Source organism: Ruditapes philippinarum, unplaced genomic scaffold, assembly GCF_026571515.1.
Source record: "Ruditapes philippinarum isolate M1 unplaced genomic scaffold, ASM2657151v2 ctg157_1_1_1_1, whole genome shotgun sequence".
NCBI lineage: Eukaryota > Metazoa > Mollusca > Bivalvia > Venerida > Veneridae > Ruditapes > Ruditapes philippinarum.
This window is the reverse complement of record NW_026854186.1, coordinates 131,839-158,694: the sequence shown is the minus strand read 5'-3', so window position 1 is coordinate 158,694 and position 26,856 is coordinate 131,839. Positions and strand designations below refer to the sequence as shown.

Sequence of the window (26,856 nt, the reverse complement as noted above, 5' to 3'; positions counted from 1 at the left end):
TTCCGTACGGTAAACTTTGTTTAAATTTTGCATAAAGGTGTACTTTAAGGTATATATCTGACCTATGATGTCAATTGTTTAGTTCCTTATAGTGCCCATTTGGGGTGGTAATACCTTAAGTATATTGTAATTCATGCCTTTTCTAGAAATACTTTACAACTTGTGTGGAAATATTAATTTCTTTCTTTCAAAGTAAATCTAAGTGTTTCCTTTACATTCCATAATCAATTTCTGTATTTTAAGCCATACTATGAACTCAGTAAGTATGAATTATCTCTGATGTTACTATAGTTCTGTGCTATAAATAACATCTTGGAGGTAATATCACTTCATTCTGGGAAACAACTAAGTGTTCAAATTCATAAAAACTCATTCTTGGTTGGTATAAGGATTTCTAATCAATATAAAGGCATCCTAAATCTTACTTGCTGATCTAATTTCAGCTATTATGGGTAACTTTTATGAGTTCTAATTAAATTTTGACTTCATTACATCAAGGTGCTCTTAATCAACCCTTATTCTAGGTCACAATCAGGTGTGTTCTAATTGATTTTATCTTGTTCTTAAACAAAACAATGTATATGTATTCTAATTCTGGGTCATCTATTATTTAGGTGTTCTATTTCATCTAACCTTATTCTAGGTCATCACTAGGTTAATTATTTTATTTAACCTTATTCTAGGTCATCACTATTCTAAGTTTTCTGTTTTATTTAACCTTATTCTAGGTCATCACTAAGTTTTCTGTTTTATTTAACCTTATTCTAGGTCATCACTAGGTTTTCATTTCATTTAACCTTTTTTGGGTCATCACTATGTGTTCTACTTTGAATGATCTAATTATTGGTCATCACTCGCACTAAGTAACATTATTCTGCATCACCATTGCATGTTCTAACTGGTTTATTTCATTATGGGTCATCATTTAATATTCTGGTTATTAATCAGCACAATGTCTTTCAAATCAGTTAACCTTGTGTTTTACTATCAGGTGTTTTAGTTTATAATTGAGATTTTCAATGTTATATATTACCTTGTTTTGGAGCACCTCTTGGCTCCCACTGAGGAACATTTCTGGCTATGGCATTAACAGCTTGTGCTGCAGCAATTCTAGTATCCCAATTACTGCTTCTCAGATAAACAAGCACCTGTTCAATATAATCATACACTGTTATGAACAAATTGTACTTTAATTTTTCCTACTGTCATAGTACATGATAATATGAAGTACTTACATGAATATCTGAAATAACTATAATTAGTTACAATGGTGACCAGCAATGAGAATAATTACCTATAAACGTAGGTAAAAATGCTATTGATCATTGTCTGTTACAACATATACTGCAGTGTTTGTAATTATTAAAAAATTTGAGCCTCATCACGACAAAACCAACATGCGTTAGCGACCAGCATGGATCCAGACCAGCCTACACATCTGCGCAGTCTGATCAGGATCCATGCTGTTCGCTTACAAACCCTATAACAAGTAGAGAAACTGATAGCAAACAGCATGGATCCTGATCAGACTGTGCGGATGCGCAGGCTGGTCTGGATCCATGCTGGTCGCAAACCCATTATGTTGGTTTTGTTGTGACACGGCTCAATTTTGTTGTAGACCTACAGGTAGTTTACAGTCTATAAAAATGTATGATATCAAGTTTGGTTCAGCATTGTAAGCAATGGAATTATTATCTGGTAGATCAATAACTCAGCACAGTCTGGCTTATAATATATTACCAACACTCCCATCCATCGACATGCTTCATCATTCTGAGCTTGAAACAATTTAATCACCTTAACTTAAGAGTTTTCATCATTTTGTGAAAAAAATACAATCTTATCTATACATAGGTCAATATATCTATAAAGTTACATTACGTTAACTTATTTTCTATATAATATAATAAGGTTTATTGACAATAACTCTATTCTTGTTTTATTATCGTTACTTTTGTATTTTATCTCCTCGTGACAGAAATATTGACATGTTAATCTTCAGTCATGTCAATGAGAGGCTTGCTATGATTCTAAATATATTTTGTAATAAAGTCGTACAATTCCTACAAAAGTTCCTTCCTATAAATATTAAAACATGTCCTAAAAATAATTATAAATATGTTTCCATGTATGAATAAAGTTTTGTAAGTAACAAAAGTGCATGTTCTTAATTATATTTGAAAAAAAAAGGAATTTAACCCCACCAGCAAGGTTTGTCTTTTGTTAATTTGCCATGTTCCTTTTTTAACAAAATAATCAAACAGTGGACAATAGTATTGTCTGGTCAGAAAGCAAAGTCATGAGCAAACTAATGTAATTCTTTTACTAGAGGCATATGTCTACTCTATTTATATAATATAGCACTAAAAGTCAAGGACAAAATGAAAAAAATAATACTGTACCTTTGTAAGGAGGTTATTAAGCTCATAAGGGTGTAGTTTTTGGACATCTCCTAATTGTTCTGCTGCAGATTTCCTGATCAAAGCAGTAGAGCCAGTGTCCAACAGTAAAAATAATCTATCAAGTCTGAAGAAACAAGTTATATTGTTAAAGAAGATAACTCCAGGAGTTTTCAGGTAGTTTGCTTGACTATCCTTAGTAACTGATCAATAAAACAAGGGCCATGCAAGAATTCTCAATGAGAAACAGTTTTGTTAAAATCCATGTTTAATAGAGTTACAAGTCATAAGAAAACCCCTACAATTTTGATCCAAAATACATGACGTTTCAAGAGAATATCTTTTGAGGCTGTAGATGTTGTCGCTTAAACTTTATTTCTATTTATTAGCTCTGGTGGCCATTTTGTTCAAAAGGCTGGAATAATTTACAAATTTTAGCATTTTTTTTAAAGAACTATCTGATGATGATTCTTGTAGAGTTTCATCAAAATCTACCCAGGTTGAGGAGATAATGTTTAAAGGTTTTTCTAATTTTAGCTCTGGTGGCCATCATGTTCAGCAGACTAGTAGCAGAAACATTTGAGTAATTTTCTGAGTACTATCAAAGAATGATTCATGTACATGTATAGTTACATCACTTTGCCTAAGAGGTTTAGGAGATGTTGATTGATTAAGTAAAATGCTAAGGACAGACAGTGATTGAGGGCAACTGGACACAAAGCAATCACAATAACTCACCTTGAGCACTATGTACTGAGGCAAGCTAAAATGAAATCAAAACCAGATTTAATCTTCATTAATGTTATTATCAAGTATTATCTATAAAGCATATTGCTTCAATTTCAATCTTTAAATTTCCTGAAACCAACCTGACTGTAAAAGTGAAACATTTATGAGTACATATCTTGAATTATTTCCTCTGCATGAATAAAAATGTCTACTTATAGTTATAATTTAAAGGAAATTAATGTTGCATAATTATAGCATAGCTTAAATTACTAAAATGATGTTATTTTTTTATTTTCTGTCAAGGCTGTATTTATATATGGTTGATGTCAAATATGAAGATGAAACTTTATTATGTTTTAATTCTTCAAAATCACAGGCTAATTAAACATTTGAACAGTGCTCTAAATTGAACCCCAAATTCCCCTAATAAATAGTTTGCAGTGATCTCCCCTTAATTTTTCGGCATTAGTGTACTTATAAAGGGAAGTAACCGCTTTGAGGCCTACTTTCAGGTTTTGCAAATAAGCATATCAGGGTCTGAAATTTCGCTACCATTATTTGTTTGATATGACAACCCAAACAAATAAAAACCTTATAATTTTTGGTCCGACAACCCAAACAAATAAAACCTATCTTAGTTTGATTTTGTGAGAAGCTTAAAACTTTAATAGACACACTTTTGAATCCTTAAAACAAGTAATAAGCAATAGGTGTGAAGTTTCTTGATGGTTTGAACATGCCAAACCAAGCAGCCAGCAGTCCTTAGATTACTAGTCTGACAGATTAACAAGTTGTCCATGCCGAAAAATTGCTGTGATTTGTTCCCCGTTGATAGTAAATGTGACAATACTTTTTAACTCCATAAGGAACCCACCAGCAATCCTCAGAGCTTTAGATAAAAAATCACTAAACAAATTATTTTACATCAATAACATATGTATTTTTGTAGTTAAATTAAATAAAATCCTGAAGAATCATTAACAAGATTTGTTATTTAAACAATAAAATTAGTCAGTTTTGTAAATCATTCCTTTAACATTGCAGCTACTGATTAGCAGGAGACCCATAAATCATTAACAGGCCAAAACACCTTTTTTATTCAAGGGCTGGAAAACCTGTTAAATATGCACAAGTACTTCAAGTACCAATCAATCCTGTAAAGTTTCAGTAGTAGTATTTAAGGAACTAGTCTCTAATAATAATTTTGCTGCATTTACTTTTTATGCACTATCACCTTTATTAGGCATATGTGTTAAATTTGTGTTTGTTATGAAATAAAATAAATGGAATATCATACCATGTCACTCAACTGTATACACAGTGTAAATTGAAAATTCCAGCATGATGGGGTCATTATTGACTCATAAGATATTTACACATGCACACTTATAAGATTTGTTAAGTGTATAATTATACTCCTGGTTCAGACTACAGGGTCTAATCCAGTACATCTACTTCAACTTCATACTAATAACTTCATTTGACCTGTAACACGTTGACGGGCCTCATTCACTTCATTTTTGAATTCGGTCACGCTAACCTTTACGCATGCGCACAAGAAATGAGAACTTTTAGCGAGAGCTGTTGTTTTTTTCATTGACTCCGTATTCTATTTTATTGTGTGCCAACAATATATTTACAGGTATATTTGAGGTTATAAAACATTATAAACATGAATTACTATGATATGTGTATGTATTTCGCTTGGAATTATCAATAGCACAAGAAATGAGAAGTTTTAGCGAGAGCTGTTGTTTTTTTCATTTGACTCCGTATTCTATTTTATTGTGTGCCAACAATATATTTACAGGTTCCTCTTTGAATGCCCTATCCTCCAGAGTGAGAACTCACGTATATCCGAACAATAATACTGCTTTAAAATCGTTTACGATTATACTAAGTAGGTATACATTGTACACATTGAATTGAGGGATAGCTATGAGATACCAGTCCCTAGCTCTTTAGAATAGACCCCTTGGTTCTTTTACATGCCCAGTGTATAGCACTATTACATGCGAGGATTACCTGGATTTCTTACCAGTACACCTGTTGGTAGATGGGAAACACTGAAGGTGTCTCTGAAAATCCCAAGGACGTTATCCAGGATCACCGATCAAACCAGGGACCTCAGAAGTGACAGTCAGTTGTCTAACCAACTGAGCTATCACGCCGAATCCGGGTCAACTTGGCCCTTAAACTTTCTCAGCCCCCCAAGTCATCTCGGCCCCATACCAAATTGGCACAAGTCAACTTTCATTGTTTAACATTTCACTGTAACAGACCTCTTCTCAAGAATATTTAAGTTTTATTGCTGAAAGTACGAATTTGTTTGTGAATTTGTAGAGAAAGAAAGAATTTACAATTTATATGCATGTTTTGCCTACTTCAGATGTTTTTTGTAAAAAATATCTTTCAAGAAGCATTGCAGAATAAAAGGTGTTAAATACAATTACATTTATTGTCATAAAGATTCAATCTAAAATCATTATTTATCGATCAATATTAAAAATAGTGTCTTGATTTCTGTTCTTAGCAACGATTATAAATTTGCAAACTTTTTCAATTTCTGATAGTGATCGTACCTCTGAACACTTTCATAGTAATTTACTCCTTAAAAGGTTTATAAACTAAACAATTATCTATATCCTAATAGGTTTTTTATGGAGAGCCGAGTTGACCTGTGCCGAGATGACCTGTACTAAGTTGTTATAGGGCCGAGTTGACCATTTACCTATCGCGTCACCAGTATATAGCAAATTATTCTTACAATATACACTTAGCATTGAGTTGACCCAATCTATGAAAACATCTACATCATACTGCTTTAAAATTGTTTACAATTACTCTAGGCAGGTAAACATTAATGAGACAGCTAATGAGATACATGGGAATCCGGGAACCAGTCCCTAGCTCTTATTGAATAGACCCCTTGGTTCTTTTACATGCCCAGTGTATAGCACTGATACATTCGAGGATTACCTGGATTTCTTACCAGTACACCTCTGGGTAGGTGGGAAACACTTTAAGTGTCTCTGAAAAATCACAAGGGTGTAACCCAAGATTGAACCCGGAGTGATTATCAGTGGTCTAACCAACTGTCAGTTGAATAATAATAATAATTATCATATGGCATGTTCAATATCCGTATAATTCCAACCGAAATGTTTAGTTAAACACCTGGTAAATTACAAGGAACTTCCTCAGCTTCAACTGTTCAATGCCAATGGCACCATACATTTCTATTTTAGTGATTTTACATCGGTACAAGTCAACCCGGCCCCAAGTCAACCCGGCCGCAAGTCAGCCCGGCCCCAAAGTGGTCAACCCGGCCCCAAGCCAATGTTATTTCTGGTCAACCCGGCCCCATTTTTTTATTATTTATTTTGCTTTAAAATATAAACACTTATCAAGAAATGATAGAAATACGATAGAAGTATTAAGAAAAAGCTATGTTATTGTATGTAAAAAAAGAAAGAAATGACCAAAAGCACACTAAAGTGTTTCCCTGAACAGTTTTAAAGTAATATTAATTATAGAGATGCTGCCATCTATCACAGGTATCGCAGGTCACTGCTTCCTGTCTGTCACGCACAATATATCCATAATCAATACAGTTATCAGTCATGACGACATAAAGTGATTTAACACAAAACACTTTCAATTTTTCAAACACTTAGTAATATTCCAATACTTTTTTACACAGTAAATATTCTTTGAAAATAAGTTAATAAAAAACGAAACAAATATTAATTATACTGATGAACGTATTTAATAGAAACATTCAAATGAACTGAAAAAGAGATTGTTGGAAACTTAATTTATACAAACATTTTAACTCGAAATTCAATGCATTTCTTCCTAATTAATTAACACTCACGAAACCATCTTTAATTTACATCGAATAAAGACATGAAAGATACTACCAACTTATTTATAGCTTTTTAAACTGTTTGATTATCACATCTGAAATAATGTTGATGTACATATATAGGTGTTGATGTTATATAATTATTCATTATCACTATTGCGTATTAAACTGTTAAAGTCTTAATCGGCACAATTAAATTTACTGACATTTTTATGCCAGTTCATGTTGGTTTTTTTACAATTGTTCTTTAGTTTATAATATTCAATTAATAATAAACCATTTTTATTCCATCATACAACAAAATGACCTGAATAGTTTTCTTTGAAAATATATATTTTGGGGCCGGAATGACCGATTTTGGGGCCGCACTGACCAATTTTGGGGCCGCATTGACCAAATAAAAACTCTGTGGGGCCGGATTGACCAATTTTGGGGCCGGGTTGACCAATTTTGAGGCCGGGTTGACTTGGGGCCGGGTTAACTTGGGGCCGGGTTGACTGTAATTCTTTTACATAACTCACAAACCAAAAAAGCAAGTTGAGCCCCGAGCTTACCGTGTTGTCATTTGCCTGGAAAATAATTCACTCAGATGCAAGATGAGCAAACAGGTTTTCTGTTACCCTTTGTGAAACAGAAGTTGAAAACTTTTCAACAGATTTTGACCGGTTTTCTTGCAATTTCTCTTTTCTGAACAAATTACACACTGTCAAAATTTCTGTATTAACTTGACTTGCTACACCCTCTAATAGAAAATCCGGACAAAAAGCTGACAATACAATTATGAAGGTTTTTCCTCCATATTTCTTCTTTGACCCGTTCAGGACGAGTTTTGTTTTTATACTGACAGCCATTTTGAACATCGTGCCTAAAAAGGCGTTAGAATTGGGCAATGATTGGACAAATGAAGGAGGTTAACCTTCCAGTTATCCAATCAGATATGTTCACTCATGGCTGAATTTCAGTTGGTTATCTTCGGACACTGTAGACTGGTCCCCTGCGAACTTCTAAAAAGTACGACAGGAAACCTCCAGCGAATGCAGTTATTTCATTGGTTAATCGATATATGTAAACAAATATGGCCGCCGGTGGCTGAAGAGCGTACAGAAATTTAGTAATATTTCTGGTATTTTTACTTTTTCGAGAGGTTATATTTGCGAAATTTATTTTCAAAACCGTAATATGTTAAATAAGTAAAGGCATAATAATAATGAATACATTAGAGGACTGTTTGTTTTAGCCTCTGTTGGGAATAATTCAATGTAATCAAAGCCATTGATTAAGATCCGTCCCATTACCGATTCGACCCATATAATTCAAAGATTATATGAAATAAGATTATATTTCAAAATGGTTGTGGCTTATTTTCAAAATGGTTTAAATTTATAAAACATCAAGAAATCAATGTTTTCTAATTTTTTCCATCCATATCTAGTACACAACTCTAGGGACAGTTTCCTTGAGGGAATTTCATTTTACATTTTGTCCTCCCCCTTATAAAATTTAAATGTAATTTCCTATGGTTGTCAGTCATCATGAGAATGATATACATTACTTATAGGTAAGAAGAGTCTACTTCTTTGAACCAACCAGTATTTGTGTCATGATGAAGAAACATGGTTGTGACCCGATTAGTGCTTGATTTTGTTTGTTTGTTTGTTTCATTTTACGCCTTTTCCCCAACAGTATTTCAGACATAAAGGCGGGTAGTTTCCTAACCATCATTCCTGGATAGTTACACCAGTACAAGACGACCTTCCTCCGTGCCAAACTACCTAAGCATCTCCTGGGGATCGAACCCACGCCAGAGAGGTATCTGGATTGGAAGTCATCGACTCTAACCCCTCGACCAAAGAGGCGGTTGATTAGTGCTTGAATCCAGGATACATATGTTGAAAGGTAGACACCTTAACAAACACCAGGCCACTGCTCCTCTTAATTTTTTATTTCTCACTGACCTTTCAAAAAATTAAATGATTCAAGCTTCGGCCAAAATAAGGAACAAAAGGGAGGAACAAGTTTTTGATTTTGTTTAAATGACATTCAAAATTTTGATTTGATATTGAATTACTGGTGATAAGGTACTTCCCCACAAGAAATTATTAACAATATGCCACAATAACAATTTGCCAGAGTTAAATAATGATGCACCATTGTACGATTAAAGCAAAAATTGAGTAAAATTTACTCAAGAAGCGAAATTTAAAATGGAAAATAATTAATAAGATTTCAGCAACTGTTTGAAAATGCCCCATTATGAATGTGTAAAAAAGGTATTTAAACACATGGCAATTTGTTATGTGATGAATTTTTATTGTTGCGAATCATCAAAATGTCAAGTAGAAGATTGACCTACAGACTATTGCATGTATTTGAAGCAGTAATTGCCAACTGCACTTTTTTCCGGAATCCACCAGCTTGCTTGAAGCCTTGTGAGCAACTAGCTATGACTGATAATATAATTCCATGCAATCATCAATAATGGTTTAGGATATTTATGTGCACATGAAACATATTGTTGAAATTTACTTAAAATTTTTTTGTAAACTTGATGTAAACATTTCTTACAATTTCAGATGTATAGAAATGCAGTATTTATTGTATTCACTGTATTCATCATGTTAGGATAATGAAAAGCAACAAAAATATGGTCATATAGACTGTTAACATAATCTTCACTATTTTTTCCAACATTTAAATACTCATTTAATGATTATGAATGTCAAATTGTCAATGTCAATTTGTTGATACCACATCATTTTTTTTTTCTCACAGTTTTCAAAACAATCTATTTTATATATCAAGATAAATCAGAAAAAGGGAAAAAATATGAAATCAAATTCCAACAACTATGAATGGAATTCACCTACACATTTAATTAAATTATCAATTCAATTTAACATATATGGCATAGGCTATCTATAACAACTTTCTTTCAATAAATTTTATCAACTAGCAGATAATCATATAAGTCAGCTGCTTTTAAGTCATGGTTCTGGTGAATAATGTGCACAGGGCATTTCAGTTGAAAAATAGCATTTTGAGGAAAAAGTCTTTTTTTTTGGCTGTAAAATTTAGGAAAATAATCACTGCACATAAGTAAGGTAGTAAACAAATACCAGCCAAAAATACTTTAATTGTATCTATTTTATCATGTTAATATTGTTTCTGTAAATTTGTAGAAATATTAATAGTTTTCTATAAACATTGTGGCTGATACTATGTCTCCTATAGTTTAATTGGTAAAACACCTCTGGTTTATTGATAACTCATGCAAACTAAGAGGAGTTCTGAGTTCAAATCTCAGTAGGAGCAAGGATATTGGCTATATTATAAAATCAAATCTGTAAAAGGATAAACATAGATAAATGTTAAATTTTCTGTTTACCTTAAGACCAATGTTTTAATAAACTTCAGAAATAATTGCTAGTAAAATTTTGATAGAATGGCTATGTGTACTACCATATTTGGAATATTTATTCATTTAAAATATATTGTTTTAGTACATGTTCATAATGTTAAAGAGCTTAAAATATAGATTAAGAATGTGGAGTGAGTAATAGGGAATTGATGGTCTACAGAATATAGGCCTAATTAGCTAATAATATACATGTAACTATTAAAAATATATAGAATTCTATGTCAATGAAATTTTCAGTGTCAGTTTTAATAGGGTGCCACTATATTAAATGTTACTCAATAATAATATCCAGTGTTCCGAGTGAAAACAAAAGTTGTGCATGAAATACTGAATGGAAAAATGAACCAATTTTTTAACTGACTTCCCTGTCCATAGACTTTGCCTAATTTCATATTAAATAAGTCAATTCAAGATTCCTGAGAAATAATGCCTTTTTACATTCTTCCAAACTTTTTTCATGGATTCCTTGCCATTGAAATTCTACAAGTTATTAAACCTATGCTTTTTTACATCTAAATGATTTTTAAACTTTTTTTTTTTACTTTTCATGCCTTTTCAGATTTTAAATATGTGTATGATCATATAATCTGTCACTTATTTTAAGAATCAAGTCAAAACAGTTCAATTTTTCTCAGGTGTTGAAACAGTTTTTTTTTTTTTTGGTTGCTACATGTATTTGCCATAATTTGGATTCTTTCTAAATAGAGGCTATTTTACCAGCCAATGGTGAAAATGTTTTGTAGGGGAGGGGTGTGCCGTGGTGGAATTAACCATCTCTAATGAGGTATAAAACATTGAAGCTACTGTTTTATGTCTGTTATATGAAACAGCTACAAGCCTACCAGGTACATTGTACATATCTAGTATCTATGAAATGTGACATTGTGTATACATTTCTTCATGTTTGGTTATATTCCGTCACTGACAGTGCTATGTATGGCAAGTTAACCATTTTTTACAATTTGTGTATCATAATTATGACATAAAGAATTACTTTAGTCAAAGAAATTCAAACATTTTTCACTGAATCGAGGGAAAAACTTGTTTCATTATTGTTGTTGTTGTGGCGTTCTATTTTTACCGTGGAAACCCAAAAGCGGTTTCATTGGCTATTTTAATCTAGGACATTATCTGATTGGATAAGGATAACAGGTGCTCGACTGGTTTTAATTTTGCGTTCATTATCTGGTTCTTTGGAATAATTTATATACGACGCAGTCCATTGGACAGAAATCTGTCCAATACGCTTGGGGGTTTCCTGATCCCATTATGGGCAGCCATCTTGGATGGGAACCATAATAGGACAGGGAACCAGATTACGGACACTGTGGACAATCGTAACAACTCGGCAATCTCCGTCAAGTTCGGATATTGAATTGAGTTGCGAATTCTTGAAGTCGCCCGAGGTGTTCCGATTGACACTGTGGATACACCGAAGGAAAAATCGCATCTTTCCGGCCCTTTCCGTCAAACTTGGGATATGCGCATGGCAAACGATAATAGCCGAGATGTACCGATGAGTTCCGATAATCTGGTTCCCTGTCTTATTATGGTTTTTATCCACTTAATAGAAGTGAGCAGAGACCATTCCAGTTTCGTGTAGGTTGAACATCACAAAAACCACTAAATATTTTCCTTCTTTGACGAGTCATTTATTTATGTGTCTAGATGATTACCCGACACCGAAGTATTAACAACGAAACACGTCATTATTATTTTATCTACAGTGTTAAAGAATATAGCTTTATATTCATTACAAAATTCTGATACGTTACATTTATGTATTGTCATAATATTGTTATATGAATTATTTATGAATTTCATATAACAATATTATGACAATACATAAATGTAACGTATCAGAAACTAGGCATGGAAAGTTATGTCAGTATTGTATATGACAACCCATTTCTTGTAAGTATTGAAGAACTGGAACATATTACAAGTTATAGTGTGTAATGTTCTGCAAATTCTGATGACACAATTTTGGTTTTACATTTGAATATTGACAATCAATAGTAATAAAAATATCATTTGCTTATTTATGATTTCTTAAATTATTCTTTTTATTGGATTTTCTAGAAAATTTAAGTGTATAAAGCTACATATCTGGTGTAAAATTTATTGTTTAATTTTTTAAAATGCACAAAATCACTGCTATAAATAGATAAAATCATACTTAAAATTGCAGCATCATTCGTATATTTGTTCCGGAAACATTTTATTATGTGTACGTACAATATTCATGTACATTCAATATTCATAAAATACTGGGAAGAGCTTAATCTAATGTTGCTAGAACTTGTTGCCCAACATTTACTTTTTGTTATATACTCATCATTTGTATAATATTTAACATGTATTTGATGTAATAAAATTTGTTTAAACTATATATCACAAGAAATATTCTGTTACATCTCCACAGAAATGATTTATACTATTAATATTGTGAAAGTAACATAACATTATTTTACTGTTTATACAGAAGCTTTATATTCACTTTAAAATACAAAAAAAAATTGTTGTTTTTTTTTTAAACCTTTACCGTTAGAATCCAGAATAAAATACAGAATATCTTTGTGACTGTGTCTGCGAGCACGACTTTGAACGTCCAATAAAAACACTCTGGTCGAGATTTAATAAGAATACATGTGTGTCTTGCTTATTGATCACTTTAAAACCAAATTAAATTTAATCCATTAGTAAGGAAGAAGAATTCATATGGGAACCTAAATTAAAATAAAAGTATGTTGTATATTTCATATTTTTTCAGATAACGTTTTATTAATTTATACTCTTTGGTAACGTATTTTTTGTCTCAGAAACAGATTGTGTAAATAAACGTTTGTAACAAGTTTGCATGTCCTCTTCGTGCGGCGATAGAAGCTTGACATCAAATTCACCTTAAAACTTATAAAACCTTTATTAATATATGTATAGAGGAGGCCCTATATAATTATAAGGATTCGACGCTCAAAAATGAAAACGAGATTAAATGGAGTATGATCGATATGTATTTGATATTAATTGTACTCTGAAAATTAAAACGAGGCTATATAGGCATTTAATTGATATTGATTTTTTTACAAACGAGGCTAAACTGGATCAAATAATAATTTCTATATTGGAACGGTTTTGTATTATGTCTATTATAATATCCAATATACGAGTATCAATGTCATGCATTTTGGAATTGGAATTACAACTGAAAATTAAAAACTGATATATGCCGAACATTTCTGAACAGAAACTATACTCTACTTCCTATTTTCGCAAGAAAGGTTCAATTTAAAATACAGCTAAGCTCCAAGTGATTGTCATTTGGAATACGTATGCGCTGGTTCACTGGTTTTGCTTATCCATTGACTGGGAATATTCTTTCAATGATGATCGTGTTGGTGCATATATCATATACACATTCCATGGCATGTAGTTCTGTCAAATATTGCCTGATTCAAGAGCATAAAACAAGTTTTTAACATTCATGCATCACGTACTCCCTGCATCTGCGAGCTTAACTATAAGAGGATGTTCCTCTTAAAGTGCCTTGAATTGCTCACCGCATAGGACAGTGCTGGCACATATCGTGCACCCTCCAAGGTTGGCAGTTCAGTCAAATTCTGTCCAATTCAAGCGCATGAAAAATAAAAATAAATAAAAAATACAATAATAAAAATGACATTCAACACTACCTGATACAGCGAGGGATCTGTGATGTTCAGTTGAAGAGGGCAACGCAGGACCTAGATCGCTCACCTGAGATTTGCATTGCTGTAATTGGTGGATATCTTATTGGATTGGACTCAAGTATATAGTTACTGGTTCTAAGTTTTTGGTAAAGTAATGGTAATTAAGAAGCCTGAGGAAAATTAATAGTAACACCTGGATAGGCCATTAATTAAATATTAATGTCATCAATCTGATCTGTTTTGTTATTACGGTTGCTTGGCCCTGTGCTTGAACGATTCGGGCCTGTAGTCACCCCGCAAACTAATCTGGCTACATTTAAATCAAATTTATACTAGAGCTGCACTGGATTGATCAATACCCCCACCATCTCTGTGACACAGGATTTTGAATTGGTCCATTTATCATTATTTATCTTTTATCCATGTTGGATTAAAATGATAATTTATTTATGTTTAAATGGCTGAATGGAATGAAAGAAAACATAACATGAATATCAAGCTCTAGATAAGCCTTAGTTATTGAGATCTGGAAGGTATTTCATGTACAATACTATGCCAAATCAAACCAAAGGGCGGACCGATTTTATTTGAACAAACTTAGTTTCAGTAGGTGATACATACTCTGTATCTAAGCTGTTAAAATCTGGAAACAAAGTGACCCCTCGGAAGCATTAATCACAACAAAATTACACGAAAATCGCACTCGGTTAAATGCAGTATGTACACGAGGGACAATGAATAAGAGCAACATCCCTCACGACCCCTAGCACCGGTTTGAGCGGTACTCAATTGTAAGCCTTACGCTTTCAGTGATTTTCAAACATATATATATTTATTGCTTCTTTCACCCACATGCGATGGACTAGGACCTTTTGAACTTGGGTAGAGCTTCATGCAAGGAACATAAGGTAGTTTGTTTTTTTACATGAAAGTTATAATTGACCCAGAGTGATGATAGAACTATCAGGTTCTTAAACCTATAAATTGACCAGAGTATATATATTATCTTCCAAAAAAACTATAGTCACCAATATTTTTCTTAAAGACTTGCCCATATAGACAGCTGGTTGCGAGCGAAAACACACACACATCTATAATTGTTGAGCAAGAGCTATATAGAGTGCCATGCTCGTGTCCGATATTATGAAATTTATCATACAATGCAAAAATAATAAATATCACACTGTGGGAATTTAGTCAGTGGTCTTATGTAGATTGTTTTTGGTTGTCAATTAAAAGACTTTAAAATTATCTTGATCCAAAGATTATCCGTTTCATATTTTAGGAGGAAAATATTTCGTTCATTTAATTTCATATCACTATGTACTGATTTAGGTGTCCGATATAGCTGGGGATGACTGTTTAAAGCTAAATTTATCAAATATGCATTTATCAACAGAAATCTATGTAATGATATAATCAGTGTACATACGTATGTTATCTTTTGAAAGAATATTATGCCTCGACATTATGGTCAGGTCTGCACAATTTTGGTGTTTCGCACATCTTTTTGAGGGCGCTTTAGTGAATGGTTACTATGGTACATCATAACTGGATACACAATGTAAAATCGTAATCTTATCAGTTTGGTACAATACAGTACATTTCAGTCTATTAAAACCCTTTTACATGTAGTTTCTGGTTAGATTCCTGGTTATTTTTCTATAAAATTTATGATCAAAATGTCCCCCCAAGACTGGGATGCTTTTCAATCTTGGGGCCTATTGATATTACTTTATTAGACCTCAAGGTTATGCTTCATGACATTTAACTATCTAAAATATTGTTGTACAAGGGAAACTAAATGATCATTTCATTGCATCATTGTCACAATCTACCTTGTGGTATCAAAAGCATCATACAGTGAAGAGCTGAATTCAAGGCACCACAACTGTTTTAAAGTTATTTAAAAGAAAAGCTAAATACACAAGGAAAATTTTTAAAAAACACTAGCTGTTTATTTTTTTCCATAATTATACAATAAGAGACGACATTTTATAAAAACAAATTTGATGGCATGTAAGAATAAGATCACTGATAAAGTCTATTTTGTCTGTTGTTTTAGCAAGTGCGTAACATGAGACAATGGATGACAACAATGATGATGACGATGATGAATCGGCCTATTTACATCAAGGAATTTGCTTGCATCCTGAAATACATATAGAAATAAACAATTTAATAGTACTATGTAATAATGCTGTTGTTAATTGACAATGATTAACTCCAAAACAATGTCCATAATCTCACAGGTTATCATTTAAGGGATCATTTGCACATAAAAGGCTTATATTTTGACCTTAACCAGAGTGCCAATGCATTCTGCTGGTTATCTATCCTGATGTATTGTACTTTGGACTAAAACCTTTATGAAAATTTTCAATTTTCATTAAATACTTGCAGTGACTCTAGAACAGGAGATACAAAAACATTTCAGACAAACATACAGAGAATTAAAGATACATCTGGTTAACAATAATTAGAATCCGGGAAGATCACATTCAGAATAAATTTATTAATATGAAAAGAAAAAAAAATGTAAACAATGTTACACTTACTGAAGTTAAAGACTAGTAAGGTCTGTATCCGCTGTTTGACCCACCTCTGTTACTTTTAGGTGCCTTTCCGTATCCACCACCAGCTTGTTGACCTGAAGTAACGGGCAATATCTCACCATGAATTACATTGTTTTCATTCAACTTAGTATTGGACCATTGTTCAGCATTGACTAATAATATATTGGAATACATTTCATGAATGGGTGACAAATTTGAAATTCAATGATGGTTATAACAATATGAATTCCTTTTTAGCAAGGCTTCTATTATGGTTTAATATTTAAATCAATTTTCTACAATGACTTTTATTGGCAGTTAAAATAATACAACAAAATATAAGAATGAATCTGTCAGTACATTATCCATGTTCACAACTCATTATTATACTAAAAGTTATTAAAATATACCTCTAAGACATGTAGCAGCATGTAATTATATATAACAGTTTTATATCTACTGATATTGTACAATTATGTAAATGTTTGCTACACATATCACATCTGTTTACTATTAAATGTCAAATTCCATCCTTTTAACTGCTGCTAAAGGAAATTTATAAGGTTGTTGTTGCTTAATTTTTTTGACATCTTAAGGGGGTTCCATATTTCCATACCCTTTCTTTATAACTTAATACAAAATTTGCTGGATCAAATAAATAATATCATCAGGAATATAACTGAAGATTAGAACATTACCAGATTGGTCATATCCACCCCAGCCTCCACTGTAGTCATAGCCACCACCACCACCTAAACAAACAATTTATTCTTAATAAATCTTTAACTATAAATAGTAAATGTAATTTCAGTGCTTTTTTCTTCTCTCAAGGTATGTTAGAATTTTCAATACACAACAGATTTTAGACTGATGTTTATATGTCTGTGGACAGCACAATCCTCTTTTCTCAGTTGTTGAAAACTAATGAAAAGTATTATGAAAGTAGGAAAGCGAACACAAATTTGCAAAACTGTTTGACATACTGACCTGCCCTTAATAGTATTTAAAGTTTCGATTGAATATCTGATGGTTTTTCTTGAAAATATTTTTGGGAAAACCAGGTTAAGTAATGAATCAAAAATAAATTTCTAGGGTTATATAAAAGCATTCCAGTATGATGGTAAACAAGTTAATTTAGTTTAAGAGTACCTAATTTAATCAAAATGTGGGCAAAAGTTAGTAAAAAGCAAAACAGTAATTGAGAACATGAACCCTAATATGCAAATACAGAGAGGACCATGACAATACCTTTACTTTCTTTCTTTGAAAAATGGAGCTAAATATCTTATAATTACCTCCATAACCACCATAGCCGGCGTAATATCCACTCTGATCGTAACCTCCCCATCCACCTCCATACCCGTAGTTAGGATCATATCCGCCATAGCCATATCCACCATAACCATAGTTTCCGTAACCTCCATAACCATTTCCATACCCACCATAACCTTGGTTATAGTCATTCCATCCTCCATATCCACCATAACCTAAAATATCAATTATTGTTACATAATCTCTCTACACTCTTGTTTAGGAAGGGTAATCCTTATCAGGCATTTATTTTTTCCCCCTTTCCTAACTAATGAAAGCAAAAATACGGTTTGGTAGGTAAATTCTTTAAATTTTCCATTAAATGAACATACATTAAAAAATTAGCATTATTTTTTTTAAGAACAATTTACAGTAATAGGTCTTCATCTATATATGTTAACAACTTAGCATGATTTAATGACTGAGAACATGCACACATTTTATGAAGTGAGTGGAAAAACATAATTTTATCCTTTTTTTATTCAGGGAAAATATTTTGACTAGCAGCAAACTCATTGGGTGGGCAATGAAGGGGCAACATTAACATACCGCCACGTCCGCGTCCTCCACGGCCACCTCTGTCACCAAAACCACCACGTCCTCTACCACGATTTCCTGGTGTTGCTTTCTTTATCTCAATCTGTAAGCAGACGCATACAGCAGTAAGTATAACAGTCTGTTTAAATGTTTCCATAAGGAATAATATCCCATGAAACAAATTACATTACAGTATAATGAAGAAATCCAAGCTGAAAGCTCACAAAACCATTTACAACTTTACTTAACCTGTTGAAAACAGAAAAAACACGTTATAACATATAAGTTTAATGCTACAAAATGAAAGCAGTAAGAAACTTAGCATGACCAATACCATGAAGAAACAATGATAAGTTATTAAGATTATTATCCGATCAATATAGAATTTCTGGACTTTTTATTAAATCATTTCGTGTATTACATAAAGCGGAGGCACCTCCTTGTGAGACCTCACGACGCCAGATTTCTGCTCCTATGTCTCCACTCATTTGTCTTTGTAGACTGCTGGAAGTGTAATAAGAAAGCTCGGTCACATTCACAAATCAAGCAGTGGAGCCGTTTTTACTTAATTTTTAAACTCTACTTAAAGAGCACCAGCTGATGAGAGCTTTTACCATTAGTTGACCAGGATTACTTACTTAATTACCACAAATGTCCCAACTCATATATATATATATACTTTAACAAAGATGCTAAAAAACATTTTCACTGAAAAAAGCTAGTGCAGAAAAAAGATACAAGTTATACGATTGCATAAAATTATTTTAAACAATTTCCATATTTACCCTTTTAAAGCAGGAACTGAAACAAATGTAAATTTATGAAAGTATTCAATTCACAGGAGTGCCATTCTTAAACAATTGTAGGGTATTCTCTTACCTCATCAGAACCAATTTTGTGTTGGAAATCTGGATTTTCTGTTGTGTGATTCAACACTTTATTAACAGTCTCTTCTGTATCAAATTCAACAAATACAAAGTTCCGTCTTGTTTCCTTTTCCTTGTCAAAAGGTGCCTCTATTTTCTCAACCTACAACAATATACCCATTTACTATTACACAACAGAAATAAAATTAAAACTGAAATTTATCACACTGTTCCGTGCCCTTTACTTCCTATCAATTTATTCCAGAATTAAGAATATTTAAAGTTATCACAGCTACAGGGATACAGATTAATTTGCATTTCAAATAAGTAAAACAGGTTGACTTGTCTATTGTGTACCTCTATGCAATGAGAAACTATAGAAGTTTCATTGTACCAAGGGGTTAGCTTGAACACACGCAACTCATATTTTCCAAACTATAACCAATTTCACATCTTTCAATAATATTATAACTTACCCATAAATATTTTTTGAAAAACTGATGTTTTCTCTTGAATAGTTCCCAAAGTTTCAGAGAAACCCTTTTCCCATTTAAGCAGACTTTTCAATTTTCAGGGGAACAAATCTGTTTGGTATGAGGAAAGAAAATGAATATGGTGTACATGTAATACTGATGTCACACTCTATACATCACTTAAAAGCAAAGTTTTGACATAAATAAGAAATATTCCAGAGTCTTACCTTTCCCCACTGTGAAAAGTATTCTTTTATTTGGTCCTCTGTTGTGGTTGGGCTGACTTTGGCTACATAGATTTTCTTAATTGGTGGTTCCTGCCATTTACCTTTTGGATTTGCTCTTTTAGGGTCTATAGTTTTTCCCTGAAGTTTGTGTTCTTTTTCAGCTAAAACCTTCAAAGTAGTTAAAATGTGTTATTAAGCAGGAATGAATCTAACAACAAGAATTCTAAATTAAAAAGAGTTAAATACAAAAAATAAACTTTAAAGAATAATACTTTAATAATAAAAGCTTAAATTCTACCAACTGTACCTTATCAAAATTTTTACTTTGCTACAAGAACATTGAATGGTCATGGTTTTTTAGGTTCACTAAATCACAGAGTAATGTTAAACAAGGTTAAAGTTGACAGTATTGTCCTACATATGGTGAAATAAAATCAAAAACAACATTGTTGTGGTACAATACATATTTTTCATTCTTTCATGTTTTTCAATCCAATTACCAATATTCAGTTATAGAGCAATATATCTTATGCATTCTTTCTTACCTTTTCTAATGAGTCTGATTCCTCGAATACTACAAAACCAAATCCTCTTGACCGATTGGTTTCAAGATCTTTCTTTAAATTACAACTAACCACTTTCCCATATTTTGACATATATTCTTGTAAATCAGCTGGAAAAGTAAACATAATTGCTTAAAAACTGGATTAGCCATGTAATTTATTAAAATTAATACCAATTACAGCAATGTCCTTAACATTTCTGATGTACTAAATACAACAATCAGTAAACAACAGCAGCTGTAAAAGCATAATTATTATATTGCATATTGATGATATATCCATACCACATGACAATATCTTATATCAATGATACAAAAATATTTTGATAATTTCTTGTAATGACATGTCTGTAATTCACTTTCATACCTGTTTAAATAATTTCAGTACAATTCATAAGATGTTCTATACATACACTAATAATGCATCTCAATTCTCATAAAATGTACAGGCAACCAATAAAATTAAACTCTTAATGCTGATCAGGCAAAGAAAATGACTCTTCATCAGACAATATGACCAACAAATTATTAATGCAAATGTGTAGTGATTCATTTAGTGTGTGTGTTGGGCAGGGTTTCAGGGGAGGGTACAAGGCAAATGTCCCAATACAGTGATTCCCTCCCCCCCCCCCCCATGTATTTTACAGCCAAATAAAGGCTGTTTCTCCCAACTCAAAATAGGCATATTTTCCCCTAAGAAAGCTAATATGCTAATATTTTCCCCTGAAATGCCCTGTGCACTTCTTCACCAGAACAATGACTTAACAGCATCAGACCTGTTTTATCAGCTAGAAGACAGACAGCTGTCCCTATAGCCTGTGTGATGTACCATGCATGCTAAATTGAATTGAAATTGAAAATTTTATAAAATGTGTGAGTAAATTTCATTCTCAGTTGTTGGAATTTGATTTTCCCCTTTTCTGATCTTATCGCGCTACATTTTCCCCTTCAGAAAGCCACAGGTTGTTTTGAAAATAGGAAAAAAATCACTGCTATACCAATGATGGCAGTTCAATTTTTAAGTTTATTTCTCATGCAATATTGTCATTACAGTACAACAAAATGCAGTTGTTTTTTCTTCTTTTTCTCCCACTCATATTAAAATTCAAAACCACAAGTTAAAATGAATAAGGTTATTGATTATATTACTAAATGAAACAGCATATAGCAAGAATAAGTAAATTTTTGTAACCTTTAACAAAACTTTCAAAGTCAACATACAAATATGAAAGTTATCTCATTACATTTGTTAATGTAAACAATCAATAAAACATCTCCTCTGAAGTTGAAGATTTTAGTATAAAATTAAGAATCCGGGTCAGCTCGGCCCTAAACGTACTCGGCCCCCCGAGTCAGCTCGGCCCTATTCCAACTCGGCCCACTTTTCAATAATGAATATTTAGGTTTGTGTTAACACTATTTATTGTGATTATTGTAATTATTTATATAATACACGGATTGACAGTTTCGAACTAGCAGCAGACAAGCTATTGCGAGTAAAGATAAACGATTGCGTATCTCACTGTATTTCTACAACTTCTGTTCTGTTCTTTATTACTTTAACTAGATAATGCACAGACAAGGTCTTTCTATTTGACAGAAGAAAAAAAACGTATGACAGGTGCATATGAATTTCGGCAGCAATCAATGCGCTTATACGGTAGAATTAATTAGAAGCTTATGATATTAAGTAAACACGTTTTTGTTCATATTTTTTTAAATATTACTTACAAACACATTTTATTAGAATCTAGATCTATATTAATTTTATCGAATCTGCAAGACAGATAAATAACTTTTTTTTCTTCTAAATATACTTTATTTCAGAAGAAGTACAATGTATAATTATATAATAATAAGATATCTCTTATTATTCATTTACCTTAACAACATGCAAAGCAAAGTTAATACGTTACATATATTTTTGTAAAGTGGGCCGAGTTGACCCGTGCCGAGTTGACTCTTTTCCTAAAATTAATAGATCTCTAAATTAATGGATTTAAACTTCTTTAAAAATAAAACTCAAAAAATATGGATTGTCCTACAGATACCTGGCAAAATCAAATAAAAAATTCAGTAGTCATTTTCCTAAATTTATAAATATCCAAATACTTAAGAAAGCAAAAATTTAACAGATGACTTACATTCTTTAGTTTCCCAGCTTAAACCTCCAACAAATAACTTCCTGCAAAATAAAACAAACTTTCACATCAACATAGAATTCTACGAAGATCACTATACTAATATTACGATAGCCTACAAACAAAACTATGGCAGATATACAATTTCAACTAAATAGTTAAATTAACCGCACAATGTACATGCCGCAGAAACCACGTGACATCGTCCGCCATAACGTACAATGGAAAAAATCTGAATATATCCAATGTTGAACATTTCTTTTAAAATTGTAATTTAATTCCCCAAAAATGTAAAACAGCTATAATGGTATAACAATAGTAACACCATATAGAATTTATTAATTCTACTTCTGTTAATTAATACAACGCTTTAAGATGTCTTAAGACATGTAAGAAGGAGCCGGTGACAAAAGAAAATTACCGATACCTGTCGTCATCACTTTCGCCTTGTCCACCATCACCGTTTGCTGCTCCATCACCTGCACCATGTTCCGCCTGTTGTGCATCCATTGCTTCTTCGTTTTGCCCACTTTGATCGTAATTCTGTTCTTCAGACATTCTTGATTTCTTTTATTTTAGTCGTCTCTAAATTTCCAAAATGTCGGCCGCATGCACACGCTCTCGTTAATCTGCCGATTGGTTGAAATTATGTCACGTGAATGGCAATCGATAAGTAGGTAGTAAAGTCCTAAAACTTATTGCGAACACCTCTAAAATATACTTAAGCATGATGGGGGTTCTCAAACTCTATTTTGAAGACAATGGCAATACAAAGTCCGAGCAGAAATTCCGATAAAAACATTATGATAATATATTGGTCACCTAATTAATTGTCTCTCCACCTAAAAATAGATAAATACAGAATCCCTAAAGAAAGCCCAACACGGCAAAATTGAAAATGTTGCAGGCTCGGTTTGATTGAGTCTTCTTCCGGGTAATGTGCTGGGCCCCTCTGGAGCATCGTCGCACAATTGTGACTATTTACATGAGTGAAGGGAACATCAAGTGCAGCTAAAAACAGGTTAAAAACACCATGCTCCAGAGTTACTCGTGCAGCGCACCCATCCTCGTCTTGAAGACCTCTAGGGACGGGGCTGTCATCACGACTTCTGGTAGGCTGTTCCAAAGTCGGATCCCAGAAGGAAAGAACGAATACTTGTATGAGTTGACACTGGTAAAGGGTTGTAGGTACCTGTTGGCATGGCCTCGGGTGTGTACTCCAGCAGGGATCAGTATGTGATGGGCTCGGATGAGCCTGTTCATGGACGGTACTGGAAAGTGCAAGTTACCGTCCACGCCCCTAGCTAGCTTAAGCAGAATTCAACATTTAAACATGAAATAGTAAAATTTTGAATTTAGGAACATCCGCAGATGTGTTCATACGGCGGTTATCATAGAACCTTCAATGTGACACTTTCGTGCCATTCCATGGAAAGCGGCGTATGGTCCCCAAGTAATAAAAAGCGTGTACCCTAAACGAGAAAACAATGGGCAGAACTAAATACAATGGAATTTTGAAAGGGGATCAGAGGTTATGAAGCCTGCGTAGCACAGATAAGACGTCAAAAGACACATTTAAAAAGTGCAGGAGTGTAATAAATGGTTTTATTACACTCCTGCGCTGCGGTTTAGGTGGAGAGACAATTAGCTTTATTACATGCTTTTCGGTGGTTTATAGAAATATATCAGTGATATAAAACTGGTAATTTCACTGTTTGAAACAGTGAAATTACCACTTTGATAATTTCACTGTTTTGAATTTAAGCCCCTTTCGTTGTTTCAGTGAAATACCAGCGTGTACAGTACTGGGAACCAACTTAATGACGTGACTTCGTAAATGACGTCACGTTGTATTTTTATTTGGCGCGCTTTTCATTCAATATTAGGTTTAGTGTCTTTTTAAAACGTTCTTTGCATATAATAAAAAGAAAATTTGTTTAGTTTAGTGTAAGATCGAAATTTATCACATAAACCGCGGCACAGGAGTGTAATAAAGCCATTTAATAAAAACGGTATTACACTAGACGATATTATAAACAAGCGAATAATATGTTTATTTATTATTAAATTGATGTATAACTTATGATAAGCTTTTGTAACTTGTTTATGTTGTACTTGATATGTTTTAGTTTAAACGAAATTTATTTCATTTTGTTTGTGTACAATGTACTTGTCGTATTATATATTGAAAAATGTGTCTTGATTGTTGAAAATTTTCATTATTTTAACTTCTTTATAATTCATTTATTATTATGTAAGTTAGTGTAACAATTTTACAGTAAATGGACCCCATTGGAAATAAGCTTTTAGCTTAATGGGCAATCCTAGGGAACATACTCATTAATTAATCTTATAATTATATTTGTTGCATTTATGTGTGTGTTTTTATATATACATTGGTATGCAAATTGATATATGTGTGTATATGTCTATTCCCTGAATAAATCGATTACACTATAGTCTGTCCCATCAAATTTGAACATTCCATTTTTTATTTAATATAATAGTAAAATCATTTAAATTAATGTCATGTTAACCCTGACGTCAATATCTCTAGGCATGTTTTTCATTTTTTTCATAAAGTCAGTAATATGGTCAAAATGTTGAAATTATATTTTTTCCCGTTGACTTACGTTGTAACCTGACGTGACGTCCATTTCAAAATGGCGGCGCCCATATAGACGTCATTTAGGGTTCGTCTCACAGTTAGCGTGAAATGTACTCGATAATTATTAAAAAAATATTACTCTTATTCACTTACTAATCAATAGCTAAATGTTATCATTAAAATGAAAAATGACAATAAAGTTGGAGTCTAAAAGGCAATTTTACTAGCAAACCATTATTTGAAATAATCAAAATCATTTGTAGTGAAAATATCAGTAAGGTTTATAAATTCTAACACACAAACTGAAAGATTTAATTAATTACCATGATATACTGTCGTATTTTATATTTTTTAAGTGATTTGATTAGATATCTTTTCAATCAAGCGCAACGCGTCGTAGGGGAGCGGGAACACTAGCTAGAAGACTATAAAAAATGGTTCTTCGCTAGTTTATGTTTAATTTACATAATTCTGTATTTGTCTGAATTCTGTCTATAAGTGTGTATCACGTCTATTCAAAAATAAATAAATTGACCAGGTTCAATGGGATACAAAAATATGTTACCCTCGTTATTTCCAGAGACATAGATAACATCTATGTCTCTGTTATTTCGGGTGCGATGTTCGTGCGCTAAAACTTTCCGTAGGTTTCAACTTTCACAAGAAATCGCCAACAAATACTACATTATCATGCAAATCTGACAAAAAATATAAAGAAAACTGATTCACTATACGTTCAGCATTGGTTTGCTTGTAGCCACGGTGTCTCCCTCGCTAACGAGAGAACACAGACTCGCGTTCGAAGAAAATGTAAATTATAACAATATAATATCATGCTTTCTAGTTTAAGCAATCGAACGTAGGCCTATACACTTTAAGCTCGTAAATACAGATTTAACTTTCCGTCTCACAATTCAACAAAATGTCCAGAAATACCGGCGGTGATTTGATATTATTAAGAGTAAGTTTGAATTGGAGTGTTCAATAAGCGACAATAAGTGCTTTTTTGTAGTACATATAATTATTTTGTTAATATGAAGGGTAGATCAAGTCAAAGAGAAACACCGAGTGACGTTCTCAATAATTTTAGCCTTCCGAAAATTTGAAAATATTCAAACAAAAGATCTAGAGCATTTTGTTCGCGGGAGAAATACCGCGTATTGTATATTTTGTAGCTAAAAGAGTAGGATTTACAGAAGTCTTGAATAACGATATAATATGTAGGGAAATTATTTTTGAGAAATATAAAAAATAGTTCAAAAACATAAAATCAAAACGAATGTTCTATGTAATTAATGGAAAAAGTATTGTACTGTTGTAGATTCATGTCATTAAGATTTTAGTGTTTAAAGTTATTTTTAAATTTTATCAATAGTTTTATATTATTAATATATGAATTGAAGGTGTAATTTTTTAATTTACAGTTAAGTTGCAAAATCTACTCATTTTAACAGTTTACCACTTTGATAATTT

At 32.5% G+C, this 26,856-nt stretch overlaps 2 protein-coding genes across 4 annotated transcripts in view; both read right to left on the bottom strand.

The window, feature by feature from the left end:
- Nucleotides 1–7,901, bottom strand: part of LOC132739316 (TATA-binding protein-associated factor 172-like) — a 47,051-nt gene extending 39,150 nt beyond the window's left edge. The window contains exons 1-3 of the mRNA XM_060727003.1: nucleotides 7,551–7,901; nucleotides 2,403–2,526; nucleotides 1,034–1,148 (exon numbers count right to left, since the gene is read on the bottom strand). Coding sequence (XP_060582986.1) covers nucleotides 1,034–1,148; nucleotides 2,403–2,526; nucleotides 7,551–7,561 — 250 coding nt within the window. The 5' untranslated portion in view covers nucleotides 7,562–7,901. The remainder of the gene's footprint in view (nucleotides 1–1,033; nucleotides 1,149–2,402; nucleotides 2,527–7,550) is intronic.
- Nucleotides 7,902–16,037: 8,136 nt separating this feature from the next.
- On the bottom strand, nucleotides 16,038–23,422 carry LOC132739318 (heterogeneous nuclear ribonucleoprotein D-like). 3 transcript variants are annotated; one of them, XM_060727006.1, is made up of 10 exons: nucleotides 23,197–23,422; nucleotides 22,779–22,819; nucleotides 20,618–20,745; nucleotides 20,073–20,240; nucleotides 19,386–19,535; nucleotides 18,519–18,609; nucleotides 17,954–18,145; nucleotides 17,357–17,410; nucleotides 16,662–16,831; nucleotides 16,038–16,255 (listed from the first exon to the last, which is right to left on the bottom strand). In XM_060727006.1, the coding sequence occupies exons 1-9, from the start codon at nucleotides 23,331–23,333 to the stop codon at nucleotides 16,674–16,676; spliced, it is 1,119 nt and encodes a 372-aa protein (XP_060582989.1). In that variant the 5' UTR covers nucleotides 23,334–23,422; the 3' UTR covers nucleotides 16,038–16,255; nucleotides 16,662–16,673. The 3 variants fall into 3 exon arrangements, with proteins under 3 accessions (XP_060582989.1, XP_060582990.1, XP_060582991.1); XM_060727007.1 differs by having other exon boundaries at nucleotides 23,203–23,422; XM_060727008.1 differs by having other exon boundaries at nucleotides 16,662–16,753; nucleotides 23,197–23,421.
- Between the last annotated feature and the right edge of the window lie 3,434 nt (nucleotides 23,423–26,856).